Source organism: Macaca nemestrina, chromosome 5 (assembly GCF_043159975.1).
Source record: "Macaca nemestrina isolate mMacNem1 chromosome 5, mMacNem.hap1, whole genome shotgun sequence".
In the NCBI taxonomy this organism is placed as follows: Eukaryota; Metazoa; Chordata; class Mammalia; order Primates; family Cercopithecidae; genus Macaca; species Macaca nemestrina.
The window spans coordinates 166297326-166315223 of NC_092129.1; the positions used below are offsets into that span (position 1 = coordinate 166297326).

The window sequence follows — 17898 nt, forward strand, 5'->3', positions numbered from 1 at the left end:
GCACTCCAGCCTGGGCAACAAGAGCAAAACTCTGTCTCAAAAAAAAATAAAGAAAAACTGCTTATGAAGTAATCTAAAAAAACAAGTTTTTTTCAACCTCAATCTGATCAAGACTTTAGATTTCTTTGGGAAGCCAAGGTGAGAGGATTGCTTGAGGCCAGGAATTTGAGACCAGCCTGGGCAACATAGCGAGACCTCATAAGCTAATGTTATGCCAATAAATGTAAAAACTTAAATAAAGTGGAATGTCCTGTAAAAACTGAATCAAGAATAAATAGAAAACCTGAATACAGCTATCCCCAAAAAGAAGGACTATACTGAAATAGTGACTATGACTATGCTCATTGATGAGAATTCACAGTATCAAAAAATTGGCATGTCCTTAAGCTAATCATTCTCAACAGAATTTTTTGTAAGATTTGATAAGCTGATTCTAAAACCTGTATGGAAAAGCAGTAAAAATATACTCATACTTTATGTACAACCCCGAGATTTCATCCCTTAGATATATACTCTAGAGATTCTCATAAATATACAAGTTGTATTTAGAACTAAATGATACTAAAAATAGTACACATATCAATACTTGTCTAGACTATTGAATAAGACTGTATGTAGTAAGATACCACTTATGTGAAGTATAAAATACGCAAAATAGAAATTTCACCATGGCATACCGTGGCCAGGGCCAGAAAGTACAGAAGGTTATGGTGCAGCCCATCAACCTCATCTTCAGATACTTAAAAATAGATCCCAGATTCAGGTGTGGCTCTACGAGCAAGTGAATATGTGAATAGAAGGCTGTATCATTGGTTTTGATGAATATATGAACCTTGTATTAGATGATGCAGAAGAGATTCATTCTAAAAAAAAGTCAAGAAAACAACTGGGTCGGATCATGCTGAAAGGAGATAATATTACTCTGCTACAAAGTGTCTCCAACTAGAAATGATCAATGAAGTGAGAAATTGTTGAGAAGAATACAGTTTGTTTTTAGATGTCCTTTGTCTAATATGAACATTTATTCATATTGTTTTGATTACCCTTGTGTTATACAAGATGGCAATAAATGCTGTGGGATTGTTTGTATTAAAAAAATAAAAATAAATAAAAAAATAAAAAATAAAATATGCAAAATAATATTAACTATTGGTTATGAGTATATACACATACAATTATATAAAACTTGTATGGGAAAAATAAACCCCAAATTGAGAGTATTCACTACTCCTGGAGAGGGAAGAAAGAGGAGGGAAAGAATGAAGACTACAGGCTTCAACTGTGACATTCTTTTTCTTTATATAAAAAAAAAATTATATTAAATATATAAACCATATTGCTAAAACCATTCTTCTCTTATAGGTCTCTTCCAGCCGACCAGACCTTTCTGGCTTTGATGAAGATGATAAGGTATGCACCTATGGGCATGGCTGGGTTTTCAGCAGAATCTCAGTCTGGAAAGCTGTGGGATCTTGGTGTGTTTAAAATCTCTGGGCCTTACCTGGTTGATCCTGTCATTTAAAAAAAAAAAGAAAGAAAGAAAAAGAAAAATCTCTGGGCTTCCCATCTTAATTGTAAGCAAATAACTCTTTCCACAACTCCATTCCCAGGTTCAAATACTTGATGTGGTATTGCTATGCACTTTTTTTTTTTTTTTTTTTTTTTTTTGAGACAGAGTTTCACTCTTGTTGCCCAGGCCGGAGTGCAGTGGCACGATTTTGGCTCACTGTAACTTCCGCCTCCCTGGTTCAAGTGGTTCTCCTGCCTCAGCCTCCCAAGTAGCTGGGATTATAGTGGTTTGCCACCACACCTGGCTAATTTTGTATTTTTAGTAGAGATGGGGTTTTGCCATGTTGGCCAGGCTGGTCTCGAACTTCTGACCTCAGGTGATTGATGCGCCTTGGCCTCCCAAAGTGTTGGGATTACAGGCGTGAGCCACCATGCCCAGCTAATTGCTACGCACTTTCAGTATTACGTTGTTACTTACCATGATAAGTTCCATACCAGGACAGTACCACACATAATTGAATAAATATCTGTGTGTTTGTGGGTTTAACTCTAAATGATTGGAGAAGGTGTTACATCCACCATAGCATAATCAAAATTATTTCAAATGGATAAAACGAGATTTAAAATTAAGGACAGATTGCAACATTATCTTATTCAACAAATATTTCTTGAATGCATATTATATATGAGTTACTGTGCTAGAGACTAGATCCAAAAGGTATAAGCACAGATTTATGTCCTTAAGAAGTTTAAAATTTAGTCCTCAGAGGCAATCAACTTCTGAGAAGTTGAAATAAGATTAAGTAAGCTCGTATGATATGCCAGAGTTTTCTCTATTTTGTATATCAATACTTTATGCCTATTTGAAACTTCTAAATCTCAAATATAGGTAGAGTAACCACACTGCCAAATTTGCCTTGGACAGTCCCAGCTGTGCCTGCTACCTAGGCAGAATTACTGATGGAACAGTTGTCCTCTGAGAGTGTTTCAATTTGGTCATTAAATTACCAAGTCACTCTGGATATATGCCACATTGCTCAAAGTGACTACCTATGGGGAGGAAGGAAGATGAATGGGACCAAAAGATTACACTACATTTGTAATAATTTTATTAAACCTTTGAGCAAATATAATAAAATATTAACGTTTACTCACTCTGGGTATACCTTGGGTATGACAGTATTTTTTAACAATATTCAGCCCTTTTCTGTATATTTGACATATTTCATAATAAAAATAAGAGCATATACTGCCATTAAAAAAAATAGAAGAAACTCCAACCTGGGCTTTGTTTCTCATTTTAGAGTGACTCAATTACAGTTAACTCGTATTTTTACCTTGTAGGGTTGGCCAGAGAACCAGTTGGACATGTCTGACTACAGCTCCAGTTACCAAGATGTAGCATGTTATGGAACTTTACCCAGGGATTCTCCTCGAAGGAATAAAGAAGGCAGTGGTGAGATTATTTTGCAGTGATATTTCTTTGTAATTACTTAGAAAAAGCGTGAAAAAATGTCTTTCATTAATGGCATATAATAAGGTATGGAGCTGATATTCTAATTAACTAAATGATTCAAAACTGTCTTACTGAATGGAACATATCACGTTCACTTATTTATTTTTGTTTTGTATCCAACATATCACTCAAATAGGCTTTTTGTATATCACTTTAGAACTTCCAAATCATTTTTCATATATCATTTCCTGACTTTGAAGTCCAGTTTTGAGACACACGCAAATCCTATTATTTTCTACCAGAAGAATATCCAGCTCTGTCATGTTTGTGTACTGAAAGGAATTTTTAAAAGAACATGACTTAGATTCATAAAGCAGTTTTCAAAAATGATACCCAAAATGAGTTTGATTCATGGTAACATTATTACCTAAATTATGTAGTCTACCAGTGCCTTAATGGGAACTGTATTCTTTGGCCATATGTATCAGTTCTGTTACCTTATACCTTATATCAGTAGGTAAAATATAAGGTGTGTTCGCCATTATACTAGCAAATTGGAAAGGGAGGAAAGAGGCCAAAGAGATAAGAAATGATACAAGCAAGAAAGAATTGTCCTCTCTTAGTCATATAGAGCAGGGTGGCCCAATGGGGGAGAAAAAAGAGGCTCGCAAGAAAATTTACACAGTATTAATTCATTGAGTACTTATTGAGCCTCTACTTTCTGTCTTAAAATATAATTATGGAAATAAGATACACAGAAAATAAGATGTTAAATGATAAGGTGCCAAAATGAACATGCAGATAATAAGGGCTGTGAGAATTTAGAGAAATGGAAAATCAGCATGAACTGAAATTGGTCTGGTTAGTGGTGCTTAAGCTGGATCTTGAAAAGAGTGAAGAAATTTGGTATCTCACCTTGTTCACACACACTAGCACTTGAGTAACTCTTTGTGACTTCACAGATTTATCTCTATTCTTGCCTACATCTGTTCCATAGTTTTTTGGGGTTTTTTGTTTGTTTTTTTTTTTTTGGTTTTTTGTTTTTGTTTTTAGACAGGGTCTCTCTCTGTCTTGCCCAGTCTGGAGTGCAGTGGCACCGCTATAACTCACTGCAGCCTCAACCCCTGGGGCTCAAGCAATCTTCTCGCCTCAGCCTCCTGAGTAGCAAGTCCAGCAGGTGCACACCACCATGCCTGGCTATCTGTTTATTTATTTTTTTACAGACTGGTCTCCCTATGTTGCACAGGGTGGGCGTACCTCTGTTTTAATGTTTAGCCAAATATTAGCCTATGAATTTCATTGTTCTCCTAGATATTCCCATGGCTGGGTCATTGCCTCATTTCCTATGTTTTGCTTAAAAAGTATTCAGTATCTGTAACCTCATAACTTCTCATCTTCCCCAGGTTGTACATCAGAGACTCCTCATGCCTTAACTGTCAGCCCTTTTAAAGCATTCTCTCCTCAGCCGCCAAAGTTTTTCAAGCCCCTGATGCCTGTAAAAGAGGAGCATAAGAAAAGGATAGCCCTTGAAGCACGGCCTCTTCTAAGCCAGGAGGTAAATGCTTGACTTGTCTGTACTATGCAGAATAGAGCAGAGCTGTGTCGCCTGTGAAGCAGCAGTGTGCCTTAACAAGCTGAGTGCTGCACGTAGACATGCATGGTCATCACTCCATGGATCCCGTTCTGGAATTCCTCTTTCTCAAGCATGCAGAGTCATGGTAGAATCTCTTGTTTGTTATTGCTGCTATGGTTTTATTTCTTTGTGTTTATGGCTTTTCAAAGTATTTTTTTATGTTTCAAGTGAGAAAGATGTTTTCTAGGTGTTTTGAAAAGATTAAAGGCCTTTTTTAAAAGTATTTTTCTTTTTTGTCTTTTTGGGATTTCTAATTTTGTTTTTTATAGAGATAGGGTCTTGCTATGTTGCCCAGGCTGGTCTTAAACTCCTGGCCTCAAGTGATCCTTTTGCCCCAGTCTCCCAAGGCCCTGGGATTACAGGTGTGAGCCATTGTACCTGGTCAAAAGGCGGTTTTTTAAAAATAAGACTAATTATGCTTTTTGCCACAGAATCTGTTTATTCCTGTCATATTTCTCCAGTAGTTTAACTCTGGCCTGCAGAATTGGCTGCTGCATTACTCACATGTAATAAGAGTGTTAGCACTGCTTTTCTAACTTGCATGTACTTAATATGTATTTTGGCCGTTGTCGTCTTTGTGTGTGATGCATCTGTGTGTCTTAACCTTTGCAGAGCATGCCTCCACCTCAGGCACATAACCCTGGCTGCATTGTACCCTCAGGAAGCAATGGCAGCAGCATGCCAGTAGAACACAATAGCAAACGTGAGAAGAAGATTGTAAGTTCCGGAACCATTTCTGTCATATTGCCTGGTGGTGGGTTTAAGGCCCTTTCACAGACAATCATCCAAGTGCTAGAAAAAATTAAGTCTTTGTCTTAAAGAAAATAAAAGGTCTTTGTCTTAAAGAAAATAAAAAGGTCTTTGTCTTAAAGAAAATAAAAATGTGACCATTGGTAATGATATTTTGCATGGATGTGGCCATGACCTACAGTTTTATTTTATTTATTTATTTTTTGCTTAAGTTTGTTTAGAAAAAGGGAGAAAGGCATTTTTATTGCTTCTGCTGTTTATAAAAAGTGTAATAAAGAGATCTCTTCAACTAATACCGAAATCTTTCTAATGTGCCTATACATATTGCCCAGATTCTGAAGTTAATCTACCTAGAGGAATTGCACTTACTGGGAGTAAGTAATCATGCATTTAGCTGTGGATATGTTTGGAAGCTTTTTTATGTTGCCTGATGCTATTGCCAAGATAATTCTGTAGTTAGAGCTGCACTAAAGTCTATCATAATCACCCTTCATCATCTCACTGTCTAAGGTAGCCTTTGTTAATTAGCTGGCAAAATATATTCCAATACCTTGGTGCCAGCCTTGCATTCAGGATGGCTTATGTATATTTTGCCACAGGTAGGTTGAAACTCTACCTGCAAAACCTCATTCCTTAGCACTTGGTTTTAAAATTATAAATTTGAGATATAGTTTTAAAAACACTGCATACCTGGCACCTTAGGTTATAAATTATACCTCAATTTACAAAAAAAATAAAATAAAATAAAAAAATAAACCTGTTTATTCTCAAGCCTGGAAAGAATTCTCTCATTTTTTTTTGTCTCAGCTTTCACCCTCCTGTGGCTTCCTAGGCTTTGAAAAAGTAAAACCACCTCAGGGAGACAGGAGACTGCTTGATGTTTATGTCACATCTGATCGTCTCTATTGGGAAGAATGTAGAGAGTCTCATTTCCCAGTGACACCCTGTCACACCCATTCCCAAGGCTCATTAATGTGAGATCCTTTAACAGTTCCTAACGCACACTGTGTGAGAACTAACTCACTGCAGCTGAATCCGGATGTGCAGTTGGCCACCCACCTGCATGCTTGGGGTGCGGGTGGATCTTCAGAAACAACCTTCTCATTCCTAACGTGAAGAAAGAAGAAAAGCACCATTTTCCCTTCATTTCTTCATCTCTCTTCCCCTCCTCTGCCTTTGGTTTCTCCCTGTCCCTCTATCCCAATGCCCCGTCCTAGTTCTTCATGGAGAAGAGTCTGCACATTAATAGCTGCTCCTTCATCTCTCCAAACCTTACTGAGCTGTTCCCTCACTTACCTGACCACCCCCTGCTCAATTAATAAGGGCTGCATTATGGGCTAAAAAGGCCAAATGACTAGTTTGTTCCCCTGCCAATTCTCTGGCTCTGTGTCTGATTGGATCTGGTTATTGGCATGCCACTTACCCCTGTGGTGCACAGCCACTCCATTTAAACCTATTGCAACAATACATTTTGGTACAACACCATCAAGAGACTGCTGGATGACCCTTCTGGACTGTTCAGCAGATAGTTTCACAGTTCACAGAGCTAGGTTCATGTTTTCTTCAATTTCCCTTTGATATTTTAAAATAAAGCCCATCTCGGGGCTTTCAGCTAGCAGAGGGAAGGATGAAACCAGATTCCCTTGACCCAGGAAGTCTCGAGCAGCAGTTAGACTCTATGACTGAATGCACCGTGGAGTACAGTAAGGAGGATTTGATGGTGTTATTGTTCTTGCTGGAGTCTTACTTGAAAAAGCTGTCTCGACTCTCCATAGGAAACTGGCTTGCTGAGCACCCTGCACCCAAGAGGCATTTGGGCTCTTTAACTCATTCCAGATAGCAGTTTTTCAGGGTGTTTTGGTAGAGTTTAAGTGCATTGTTCGTTTGACCTGAGGTTCTTGTTTCTCCTTGGGAAACGTTAATTTTATTTTTTCTCTTATAAATGGGTATAAACTGTTTTCTTCCTTTGTGACTAATTCACGTTCTTTTCTCTTCCACTCTTTCACAGTCAGAGTGACTCAGTTCACACTGATGAAGAGAGTTTGAAATCATTCTTGAGAAGGACAGTATCAAGACATTGTTCCTGTTATTGTTTAACCCACCTAATTACCATAGTAACTTAGATGTACTTCATGTCTCGTATGACTTAAGACAGAAGCAACAATATGCTTTTGGAGTCTTTTTAAGTCATAAAGCATAGAGAATAGCAGAAAGTCAGTGATTTTTTCCCAGTATCCACACGACCCTTCTATTAGGTCTTGCATAGATAGCATGTGGTTTATTCCTCTCGTTTACAGAAGAAGAAACAAAGGGTTATAATTGTTCAGCAACTTCCTTAAGGTCTCACAGTTTATGAGAGCATAAGACCAAAGAGCCCCATTCCTCAGCATAATTGAGGGGACCCCAGTGACTCCAGGTGCTTCCAAAAATAGTGCAGTTCCAGTATGCCCTGCAGCTGCTCTTCAAAGCGCTCACTCCTCAGTACCATGGACAGAAGTACTGGAGCCCTTGGCTGGTACAGTTCTGCAAACAGAGACCTCTGGTGAACAGCACGACATGATTATCATAGGAGTGGAAATTGCATTAATCAAGGAAACTCCTTACAAAGAGTCACTGCTTTAATGTGGATTTCAATCCCTTTTTAAAATCAAGGTGTTTTCTCTATAGGTAAATATCAGCTGCATAAGTTAAATTGCAAAACTCAAATGAAGACTGTAGATATAGAGAAGCTTGAGAACTTGACTCCATGTACCACTTTAGATAGGCTTTTAATTATCTTTGTCTTTAAGACATTGTAGGAAGGTGCTTAGTTTATTCTTAAGATATAATGAGAAATGATGTTTCTGGTATAAAAAGTCTAAACCAAACTCCCTCAAAATACAAGTTCAAGCCAATTAAATCCTCCCTTAATTGGCAATAACTCTTTCAATCTCCTTTTAAGTATTGGAAAATGTTTAATCTCTACTAAGTTTTCCTTTTTCTGGAAGAAGCTGTCCCTACTGTTTTAGTCTTTCCCTCTGGGCTTTATGGGTTATTTTCCCCACTGTGAACTGCTCCCTATTTGAACTTCATCTCTTGGGGCTTTGTAGATTCTTAGTTTTATTAATGTCATTCTAATCCTTTAGGAATAATTTATTATCTTTGATAAATTTACAACTATTTCCACTCAATAAATTCATGATTACATATTTCATTCAGCAAAATTGTATTTTAGGATAACAGGCCTTTCCTTGGTCTCAAGAAGAAATAACTTCAAGCGTATACTTCCAGATTACTAATTCTCATTTTTAAATTTGATTTTCCTTGCAGTAAATAACTTTTTAGTAATTAATTATAGTAAATAGTAATTTAGTAATTAATTGCATCAGGTATGCTTGGACTTGGAGAATTGTGTTTCTTTGCCAGCTTAAATCAAAAGGAAATAGAAGAGATACAAACACTTGAAATTTAATTTTGTGCCAGGTGCAGTGGCTCACACCTGTAATCCCAGCACTTTGGAAGGCCAAGGCAGGCAGATCGCCTGAGGTCAGGAGTTCGAGACCAGCCTGGCCAACATGGTGAAATTCGTCTCTACTAAAAATACAAACTTAGCCAGGTGTGGTGGCAGCCACCTGTAATCCCAGCTACTCGGGAGGCTGAGGCAGGAGAATCTAGAAAATATAGGCAAAGGCTACTGGTTCACACAATTCTGTTTAATCTTTGTTCCTTCACCAACATTCTCCCCAACCCTAGGAAAGAATGTTCCACCCCACTTTTTGATAATGCTACTTAATTTAGAATGCAGATAAAGATAAGATGGGAAGAGATTAGTGTTGCCAAAAATTTTGTTTTGCCAGTTTCAAGAACTTTATCACTGATATTTGATATTCATCTTTGATTAACAGCTAAGGAATTAAGATCGCCAATTCCTTTACACATTTATTTTCAGTCACATTTTTACAACTAAGTTATAAAAACTAAATTATTTTAAAAGCTGAGAAGCATTTAAAAGAGTATTAAACTTTTTTTAAGGTATGTAGAATCTTGAGATGCAAAAGAAAATATTACTACTAATCTAAACAGATGAAATTTATGTTCATTTGTGAACACATATATGCCACGCCTTGAAGATATCGCCCTCCCCCCACACACCTTGATTAAAATGCAAATTTATGGGCCAGATACAGTGGCTCACACTTGTAATCCCACCTACTTGGGAGGCAGAGATTGGAGGACTGCTTGAGCCCAGGAGTTTGAGGCTGCAGTGAGCTACAGTTGCATCACTGCACACTAACCTGAGTGACAGAGCGGGACCCCTGTCTGTAAATAAATAAATAAAAATAAATAAATCCTAGCCAGGCACTGTGGCTCACGCCTATAATCCCAGCACTTTGGGAGGCTGAGGCAGGTGGATCACCTGAGGTTGGGAGTTCGAGACCAGCCTGACCAACATGGAGAAACCTCGTCTCTACTAAAAATACAAAATTAGCCTAGCATGGTGGTGCATGCCTGTAATCACAGCTACTCAGGAGGCTGAGGCAGGAGAATCACTTGAACCTGGGAGGTGGAGGTTGCGGTGAGCTGAGATCACGCCATTGCGCTCCAGCCTGGGCAACAAGAGTGAAACTCCGTCTCTAAATAAATAAATAAATAAATCTTAAAAATAAAATAGGTACATTAACAAAATGCAAACGTAATGAGTAAGGTTGATGTTTTGGTTCCAGGTCTTTACCTGCACCTAGTAGTTATAATTGTACAGATGCTTTAAACTGGATGACCAATGAAAGAAAGCTAACTGTTTTTGAGGTGTCTAAGTTTACCTGTGAATGAACTTTTTATCCATCCATGCAGAGTCCAGGATTTTTCTAAGAGCAAGGACGCAAAGTTGTAATTCTCTGGGGAGGGACCATGCCTTCTTTTGCTCATCATTGCTATTCCCAAGTCCTTAGGACAATGGCTGCCATGTAGTGGATGTTCAGTGTGTATTTGTTGAATGAAAGACACATTTCAAAAGCAATATTTCTGATTTCATTAGGTGCTTCGGAGATTAATTAGAAATGGCTAGAGAGTTTATCAGTTACTTTATTTGGACTTAAAATGCCCACATTTTTTCTACCAAATATAAAAGAGTCTTTCATTTGAAGAGAGACTGGGGAATTGGTGACACCCACTTTTGCATGTATTTACCAATTTTTATGAACAGGGTTTGAAAACTGTTTTACAAAGGAGATTTTCATTTAAACTTTACTATGCCTTTTTCACCTTCTAGCCAAACCTTCTACTCATACTTCTCAAAGATCCTAGAAGACGGTAGTTGTCAGATTGTTAGTATTTTATAGCCTTACAATATTTAGCATAATATAAGAATGACTGTTGAAATTGTGTTTTTTGCCCTTTTGCAGTTGGGTTCTTTGTTTTACTCCCTTTTCCCCCGTAAAATAGCTGAGAAACTTTTTACAAATTACCTTAACTACCTGCACTTTGCTTCCCAAGGTGAAGATTCTAAAGACAAATGGAGTGGTTCTTCTCTGCTTCTGCCTGTTTCTCTGCTCATTTAATGAGAAAGAGAAAACATCACAACTAAAAACTAATTTTGAATAACTAATAAAATGTCCACTGCATTTCAGTTCCATTTTTTCTCTTAAACCAGGGAAGGAATGATTTCTAACTAGCACTGAGTGAGCCTTTAAGAACTAAATCCCATTCATATTAGATGGTAAGGGGGTTATACTCACAGGTCTCTGAGAATACTGATATACCTATGTCTGCAATAGGTGACAAGATCTGGCCAAATTTGGAAAGACAAAAAGAAAACACTGAACACCATGTGAATGTGAATGCCTTTAACAACCAAGTATTTAAAACTTATCTCAACAGTACAGTTGCTACAAGGAGCTAATGACTGACTTTTGCTTCACTTCTATAGGACTCTGAGGAGGAAGAAAATGAGCTGGAAGCTATTAATAGGAAGCTAATAAGTTCACAGCCTTATGTACCTGTGGAGTTTGCTGACTTCAGTGTTTACAATGCCAGCTTGGAGAACAGGGAATGGTTTTCCTCTAAAGTAGATCTGTCAAACTCACGGGTCTTGGAGAAAGAAGTGTCCCGTAGCCCTACCACCAGCAGTATTACCAGTGGCTACTTTTCCCACAGTGCCTCCAATGCCACCCTGTCTGACATGGTGGTCCCTTCTAGTGACAGCTCAGACCAGCTGGCCATTCAGACAAAGGATGCAGACTCCACCGAGCACTCCACACCATCGCTTGTGCATGATTTCAGGCCATCCTCAAACAAAGAGTTGACAGAAGTCGAAAAAGGCTTGGTAAAGGACAAGATAATTATGGTGCCGCTCAAGGAAAACAGTGCCTTAGTCAAAGGGAGCCCATCATCCCAGAGCATCCCTGAGAAAAACTCCAAATCACTGTGCAGGACTGGCTCATGTTCAGAACTAGATGGCTCAGTTCAGAACTGCCCCAGCAAAATTAGCCAGCCAGCCAGGGGATTCTGCCCCAGGGAGGTGACGGTAGAACACACCACCAGCATCCTTGAAGACCATTCTTTCACAGAATTTATGGGAGTGTCAGAGGGAAAAGATTTTGATGGTTTGACAGATTCTTCTGCTGGAGAGCTTTCCAGTAGGAGGAACCTACCAAATAAAACAGGCAGCAAGACTGTCTCCGATGGGCTCCACCACCCCAGCCAGCTGCATTCCAAGTTAGAGAATGACCAGGTAATAATTCCAGAGGCAGCCCTTTGGGTTATGTGCTGTCGATGAGTATGTCTAACTGTATGCCAACCCCAGAGGCCCTTCACCACAGCAACTTGGTAGGAAATATTCATCCAGATGTTTCTGACAGCAAAGATGAGCCCACAAAGAAGCAGGCTCACTTCCTGCACAGCTGTCTCTGTCGGAGAGCAAGTCTGTTTTGGGAACTAGAATGCAACTGTGAAATTATAGGACCAGTGGATTTTCTTTACCTGGTATATGGGTTGGTATTGAATTAAGTGTTAAGATGGATAAGGATCAATCTCATATTCGTTCCCTGAGATGTTTAGTTACCAGCTTTCCCAAAGTATTCTGGTAGCATCTACCATATTTCATCAGATCTGTGATTCTTTTGATTGTTATATGATCCATTATTTTTTGTATCATTAAGAAAAAATACTGGCCGGGCGCGGTGGCTCAAGCCTGTAATCCCAGCACTTTGGGAGGCCGAGGCGGGCGGATCACGAGGTCAGGAGATCGAGACCATCCTGGCTAACACGGTGAAACCCCGTCTCTACTAAAAATACAAAAAACTAGCCGGGCGCGGTGGCGGGCGCCTGTAGTCCCAGCTACTCGGGAGGCTGAGGCAGGAGAATGGCGTAAACCCGGGAGGCGGAGCTTGCAGTGAGCTGAGATCCGGCCACTGCACTCCAGCCTGGGTGACAGAGCAAGACTCCGTCTCAAAAAAAAAAAAAAAAGAAAAGAAAAAATACTGCCAGGTAAACTTTATCATATCAACAGTTGTAAGACATCCCAATTTCAGAGATGGTAAAATGTGGAAAGAAAAACATATATATCATAGAATTGGAAAAAGACAGTCGTTTGGTGCCCATAGGTGAAAAGTGCTTTGGGGTGGTATAGGCAAATTCCACCAGCAGTTGAAGTTTGGACTTTGGAAGTAACTCAGGTTAGTTTATAATATTGGTTAATTTCCTCTTTTTTTTTTGAGATGGAGTATCACTTTCACTCTGTCACCCAGGCTGCAGTGCAGTGACACGATCTTGGCTCCTTGCAACCTCCACCTCCCTGGCTCAAGTAATCCTCCTGCCTCAGCCTCCTATGTAGCTGGGACTACAGGCACGTGCCAGCACACCTGGCTAATTTTTTTGTATTTTCACCATGTTGGCCAGGCTGGTCTCAAACTTCTGACGTCAGGTGATCCATCTGCCTTGGCCTCCCAAAGTGCTGGGATTACAGGCGTGAGCCACTGTGCCTGATCAATATTGGTTAATTTTCATATGAGAACAAAATGAGCTTTTGCCACTATTCCTAAGGAAAATCACAAATTACATAAATAAGAGATATTCTGCTTCTGAGTATTCTGCTCTGAAGTGCCACCATTGATTCGCCTTCACATTCATTTGTTTGGTCCCCCAACTGTAAAAGGTATGGGAGAGTCACGGTTTAGCAAAATAAAGAACTGACAGAGCTAGAAAGAGGCTTGGTAAAAGTAAGATAATCATGGTGCTACTCTATCCCTTTGTTTTGCTGAGCAAGTTATTCCATTGATGTGGCTTTTTGTCCCAACGCTTTTGCCCCTGCTTTCCATACCAGCCCTTAAAATTTCAGTGTATGGTCATTTATACAGCATACTCATTACTGAACTGCCAAAACCTAAACAGTCATCTCTGACAAGAAGAAAAAGACTTCCTTTCCTGACATAAGAATAATAATGGTCACTCACTACTGTTCTTGCAAGCAATACATGCATTTGTTTAGGTCTTCAACTTTCTTTACCTGGACTAAAGCAGAAGCTGCACGGCTGGTATACATCAGCTTGTCAACCCTTGTTTGTCAAGAAGGCCAGTGTCAAAGACTCTTTAATTCTTTGGTGTAAGATTAGGTTTGCTTCGGCCGGGCACAGTGGCTCACGCCTGTAATCCCAGCACTTTGAGAGGCCAAGACGGGCGAATCATGAGGTCAGGAGATCGAGACCATCCTAGCTAACACGACGAAACCCCATCTCTACTACAAATACAAAAAATTAGCCAGGCGTGGTGGCGGGCATCTGTAGTCCCAGCTACTCAGGAGGCTGAAGCAGGAGAATGGTGTGAACCCAGGAGGTGGAGCTTGCAGTGAGCCAAGATCACACCACTGCACTCCAGCCTGGGCGAGAGTGCAAGACTCCATCTCAAAAAAAAAAAAAAAGATTAGGTTTGCTTCTCAAACCTAAAGGTGCTACAAACTCTAGGGGCAAGGAGGGTGTGGCAGGCCTCTTAAAAATTCATATTCATGGCCGGGCATGGTGGCTTATGCCTGTAATCCCAGCATTTTGGAAGGATGAGGCGGATGGATTGCCAGAGGTCAGGAGTTCGAGACCAGCCTGGCTAAATGGCGAAACCCCATCTCTACTAAAAATACAAAAATTAGCCAGGCATGGTGGAACACGCTTGTAGTCCCAGCTACTCGGGAGGCTGAGGCAGGAGAATCACTTGAACCCGGGAGGCGGAGGTTGCAGTGAGCCAAGATCGCACCACTGCACTCCAGCCTGGACAATAGAGCAAGACTCCGTCTCAAAAAAAAAAATTCAAATTCACCTGGGCTTGGTGACTTGCACCTGTAGTTCCAGCTATTCTGGAGGCTGAGGTGGGAAGATCACTGGAGCCCAAGAGCTCAAGACCAGTCTGGACAACAGAGCGAGATCCTATCTCTGTTTAAATAATTTTAAAAATTAAAATTAAAAAAAAAATTCAAATTCCCAGGAGTCACTGCCCTCCAGCCCTAAGATTTTGCTTTATACAGTGTGCAATAGGGGAAATAAGGTATTCACAAAACCTTCCTTCCTCCCCATCCCCTTGTACCCCCATAGAGTAATAGGAGACGGGGTATCTGAGGGCCATACTGTGGGAAGCACTGCCCATGGAAGAGGGAGGAGGAGCAACAACCCCCTTTTTGTTTTCATTGCCTAGATTATTTAGAACCCAACAGGAAAAGATAAGGATTGGAAAGTTTCCAGAATAATGCGTTCCTCCCAGAGATCATGGTTTAAAGTGAAGTTTACAAATGTTATATCAAGATGATGGGATTATAGAGATTTTTCTCCTTTAAAGAGTTTTTAGCCGAGCGAGCGCAGTGGCTCATGCCTGTAATCCCAGCACTTTTGGAGGCTGAGGCGGGTGGATCACCTGAGGTCGCAAGTTTGAGACCAGCCTGACCAACATGGAGAAACTCTGTCTCTACTGAAAACACAAAATTAGCCGGAAGTGATAGCACATGCCTATAATCCCAGCTACTCAGAAGGCTGAGGCAGGAGAATCTCTCGAACCTGGGAGGCGGAAGTTGCAGTGAGCCGAGATCGCGCCATCGCACTCCAGCCTGGGCAACAAGAGCAAAACTCTATCTCAAAAAAAAAAAAAATTTTTTTGGAGCTGGGCACGGTGGCCTGTAGTCCTAACACGTTGGGAGTCCACGACAGGAGAATTGCATGAGCCCAGGAGTTTGACACCATCCTGGGCAACATAGCAAGACCCTGTCTCTACAAAAATTTAAGATTTTTTGATTTATAATGTTTTTACTACATTGGTTTTAACAAGTTGTTTTGACAGTTTAAAATTTTTTCTGAGAGGCCGGGTGTGGTGGCTCACGCCTGTAATCCCAGTACTTTGGGAGGCTGAGGCAGGAGAATGGCGTCAACCCGGGAGGTGGAGCTTGCGGTGAGCTGAGATCGCACCACTGCACTCCAGCCTGGGTGACAGAGCGAGATGCCGTCTCAAAAAAAGAAAAAAAAATTTCTGAGAACCATAGTTTGACTTTTGTTCAAACCCCTGATATGACTTAGACTGCACATCCAGAAGTTACTATTTTTTTTTTTTTTTTAACTTTTACTTTGGGTGTTACTGTCATTACTTTTCCTAGAAACATCACCTCGGGGCTTCTACAGTGTGAATTCCAGCACTGGATTCCATAATAAAACCAATCCTGTGGGTCCCTTTAGGAAGAGCCCCTTGTGGTGGTTATGGACTGGGCTGAGAGTGGGTGCTGTGGGTGAGGTGGGCGGATGGGGATGAGAAGCATCAACTCACCAGCCTCTGCATTCCAGGGAGGCACGACCTCACGGTGAGAGCCGCAAGCACCCCTTCCTCAGGCCACAGCTTGGCGTCTTTGTTCACCTGGTTACCTTGGGCAAGAACCAGCCCCATCTTTAAAACGCGCTGCCGCCTGGCTGGACCTCAGACCAGAAGCTGGAGAATCTACGCCGTGCACTTCCTGGGCCACCTCCTTTCCCCTCCCCAGCGGGAGAAGCGGCACTTTGTCACTTGGGTGAATCAACAGCCTCTGCTTTTTCCAGAAAGCAAGAGAACTGAAAATCCCGGATTAACTAAGTGACAGTATTTTTGTTTGCACTTACTACACACCTCCACTGTATAGAAACCTCTGCAGATTTCAAGAGACTTTATTCTTGTACAATTTTAATCAGTTCTTACTGTAGAATCTGGAGTCAATGCTCTAATCTGTTTTTTATAAATAATATATATTATGTATATGAAATGTGTATCTATAGTATGTCTGGAGACAGACAAGGCTGCACACTAAAATGCAGATAAAGGTGATTTGTAGAAAATCATAAGGTACTGGACTTTGTTACAAAGCCACTTGGGCGATCTCTTATAACATGAGCAGATGAAAAATATTTTATTGCCTAAGAATGAGCTTGCAAATCCCTCTTTGCAGAAAAGGTTATAGAATGCTGTTCTTTATAACCAAAGAACTTACATAAGACAACATTTTTGCTGTCCACTCTTTTGTATGAACATGTATGTTTGACTGCAAGTTTGGTGCCATAATTCCCTTGGCTACCAAGCCACGTGCTGCCGTTCTCTGTCCTTTGTTTCATAAGCACACTGAGAAATCTCACAGCTATATTCTTTGGTCTTCCACCTGCCCCACCACCTGCTGACTTGACATTGTATTATAACTGTTGACAGTGACTGGGGCTCTGACTCCGTAGTTGCCTGGACCGTGGCTCAGCCCAGCTGGGCAGGTGGAATGAAAAGAGCAGTATTACTGTAAGAAAACACAAGGACAGCCAGGAGTTGTGGTGGGGTGGGTGGGGTGGGAGGTGTTGATTTTTGTGTGTTTTTGTGTGTGTGGTTTTGTTTTGGATTGGTAGGTTTCACTGTGGTGTGGTTTTGCTGTTGTTATTTTGCTTGATTCTGGAAAATGCTGAGGAGACAGACTGAGCTATGAAGTGCAACGGTTCACACTTTACCATGTTTGCAGGAGATGATCGAATACAGATGACCCTGCTGTCATGTCTTCATTTGGAAAATTCTCCTACGAATGGAGACATTGAAGGATTATGTGTATGGAAATTTTTACAAAAGTCCTTTCTGTACCTATTCTGTAGATGCCTGTATAATCGGTCTGGATGTACAGCTATAAATGTGTTGTGAGAGCAAGAGAGAGAGAATGCGTACACAGCCTGCTGTACCTTTTTTCTTTTAAGTTCTTCGAGTTGGTAAATGAGTAAGATATTGGAAACCTTAATGAAAAGCTGCTGTTCATGATTTGTGTGTATAGTGAGCTGACTGTAGTATTTTACTATTGTCTGTTAAAAAAAGAAAAACTGTAATTTATATCCCCTTTCAACTTTATTGTGTTTAATTGGTACAGATTTCTGTGTGTGTGTGTGTGTGTTTTAGAATACAAACCGTGTAATTCAGATTTTAAAACATCAATTGTTTGTCTTTAATAACCCTGCCTTTAGTTTCAAATCTAACTTACCATATTTCTATGTGTGCATGTCTCTGTAGTGTTAATAATAATATCAGCTAGCATTTATTATGGGTCAACTGTGTATTAGGC

The 17898-nt window shown here is 40.3% G+C and overlaps 1 protein-coding gene and 1 pseudogene across 13 annotated transcripts in view; both read left to right on the top strand.

Annotated features, from left to right (window-relative positions):
- LOC105482495 (kinesin family member 13A) overlaps nucleotides 1-17731 on the top strand; it is a 230570-nt gene extending 212839 nt beyond the window's left edge. For 3 of the 13 annotated variants that reach the window (XM_024793019.2, XM_024793020.2, XM_071097583.1), the window contains 5 exons: nucleotides 1363-1410; nucleotides 2854-2965; nucleotides 4369-4520; nucleotides 5211-5315; nucleotides 11254-12494. In XM_024793019.2, coding sequence (XP_024648787.2) covers nucleotides 1363-1410; nucleotides 2854-2965; nucleotides 4369-4520; nucleotides 5211-5315; nucleotides 11254-12102 — 1266 coding nt within the window. In that variant the 3' untranslated portion in view covers nucleotides 12103-12494. Of the gene's footprint in view, nucleotides 1-1362; nucleotides 1411-2853; nucleotides 2966-4368; nucleotides 4521-5210; nucleotides 5316-5680; nucleotides 5723-11253; nucleotides 12495-16132 lie in introns of those variants that run through there. The other 10 variants (XM_024793022.2, XM_024793024.2, XM_024793021.2 and 7 more) reach the window with 7 other exon arrangements.
- On the top strand, nucleotides 579-1127 carry LOC112426780 (small nuclear ribonucleoprotein E-like; annotated as a pseudogene).
- Nucleotides 17732-17898: the final 167 nt, after the last annotated feature.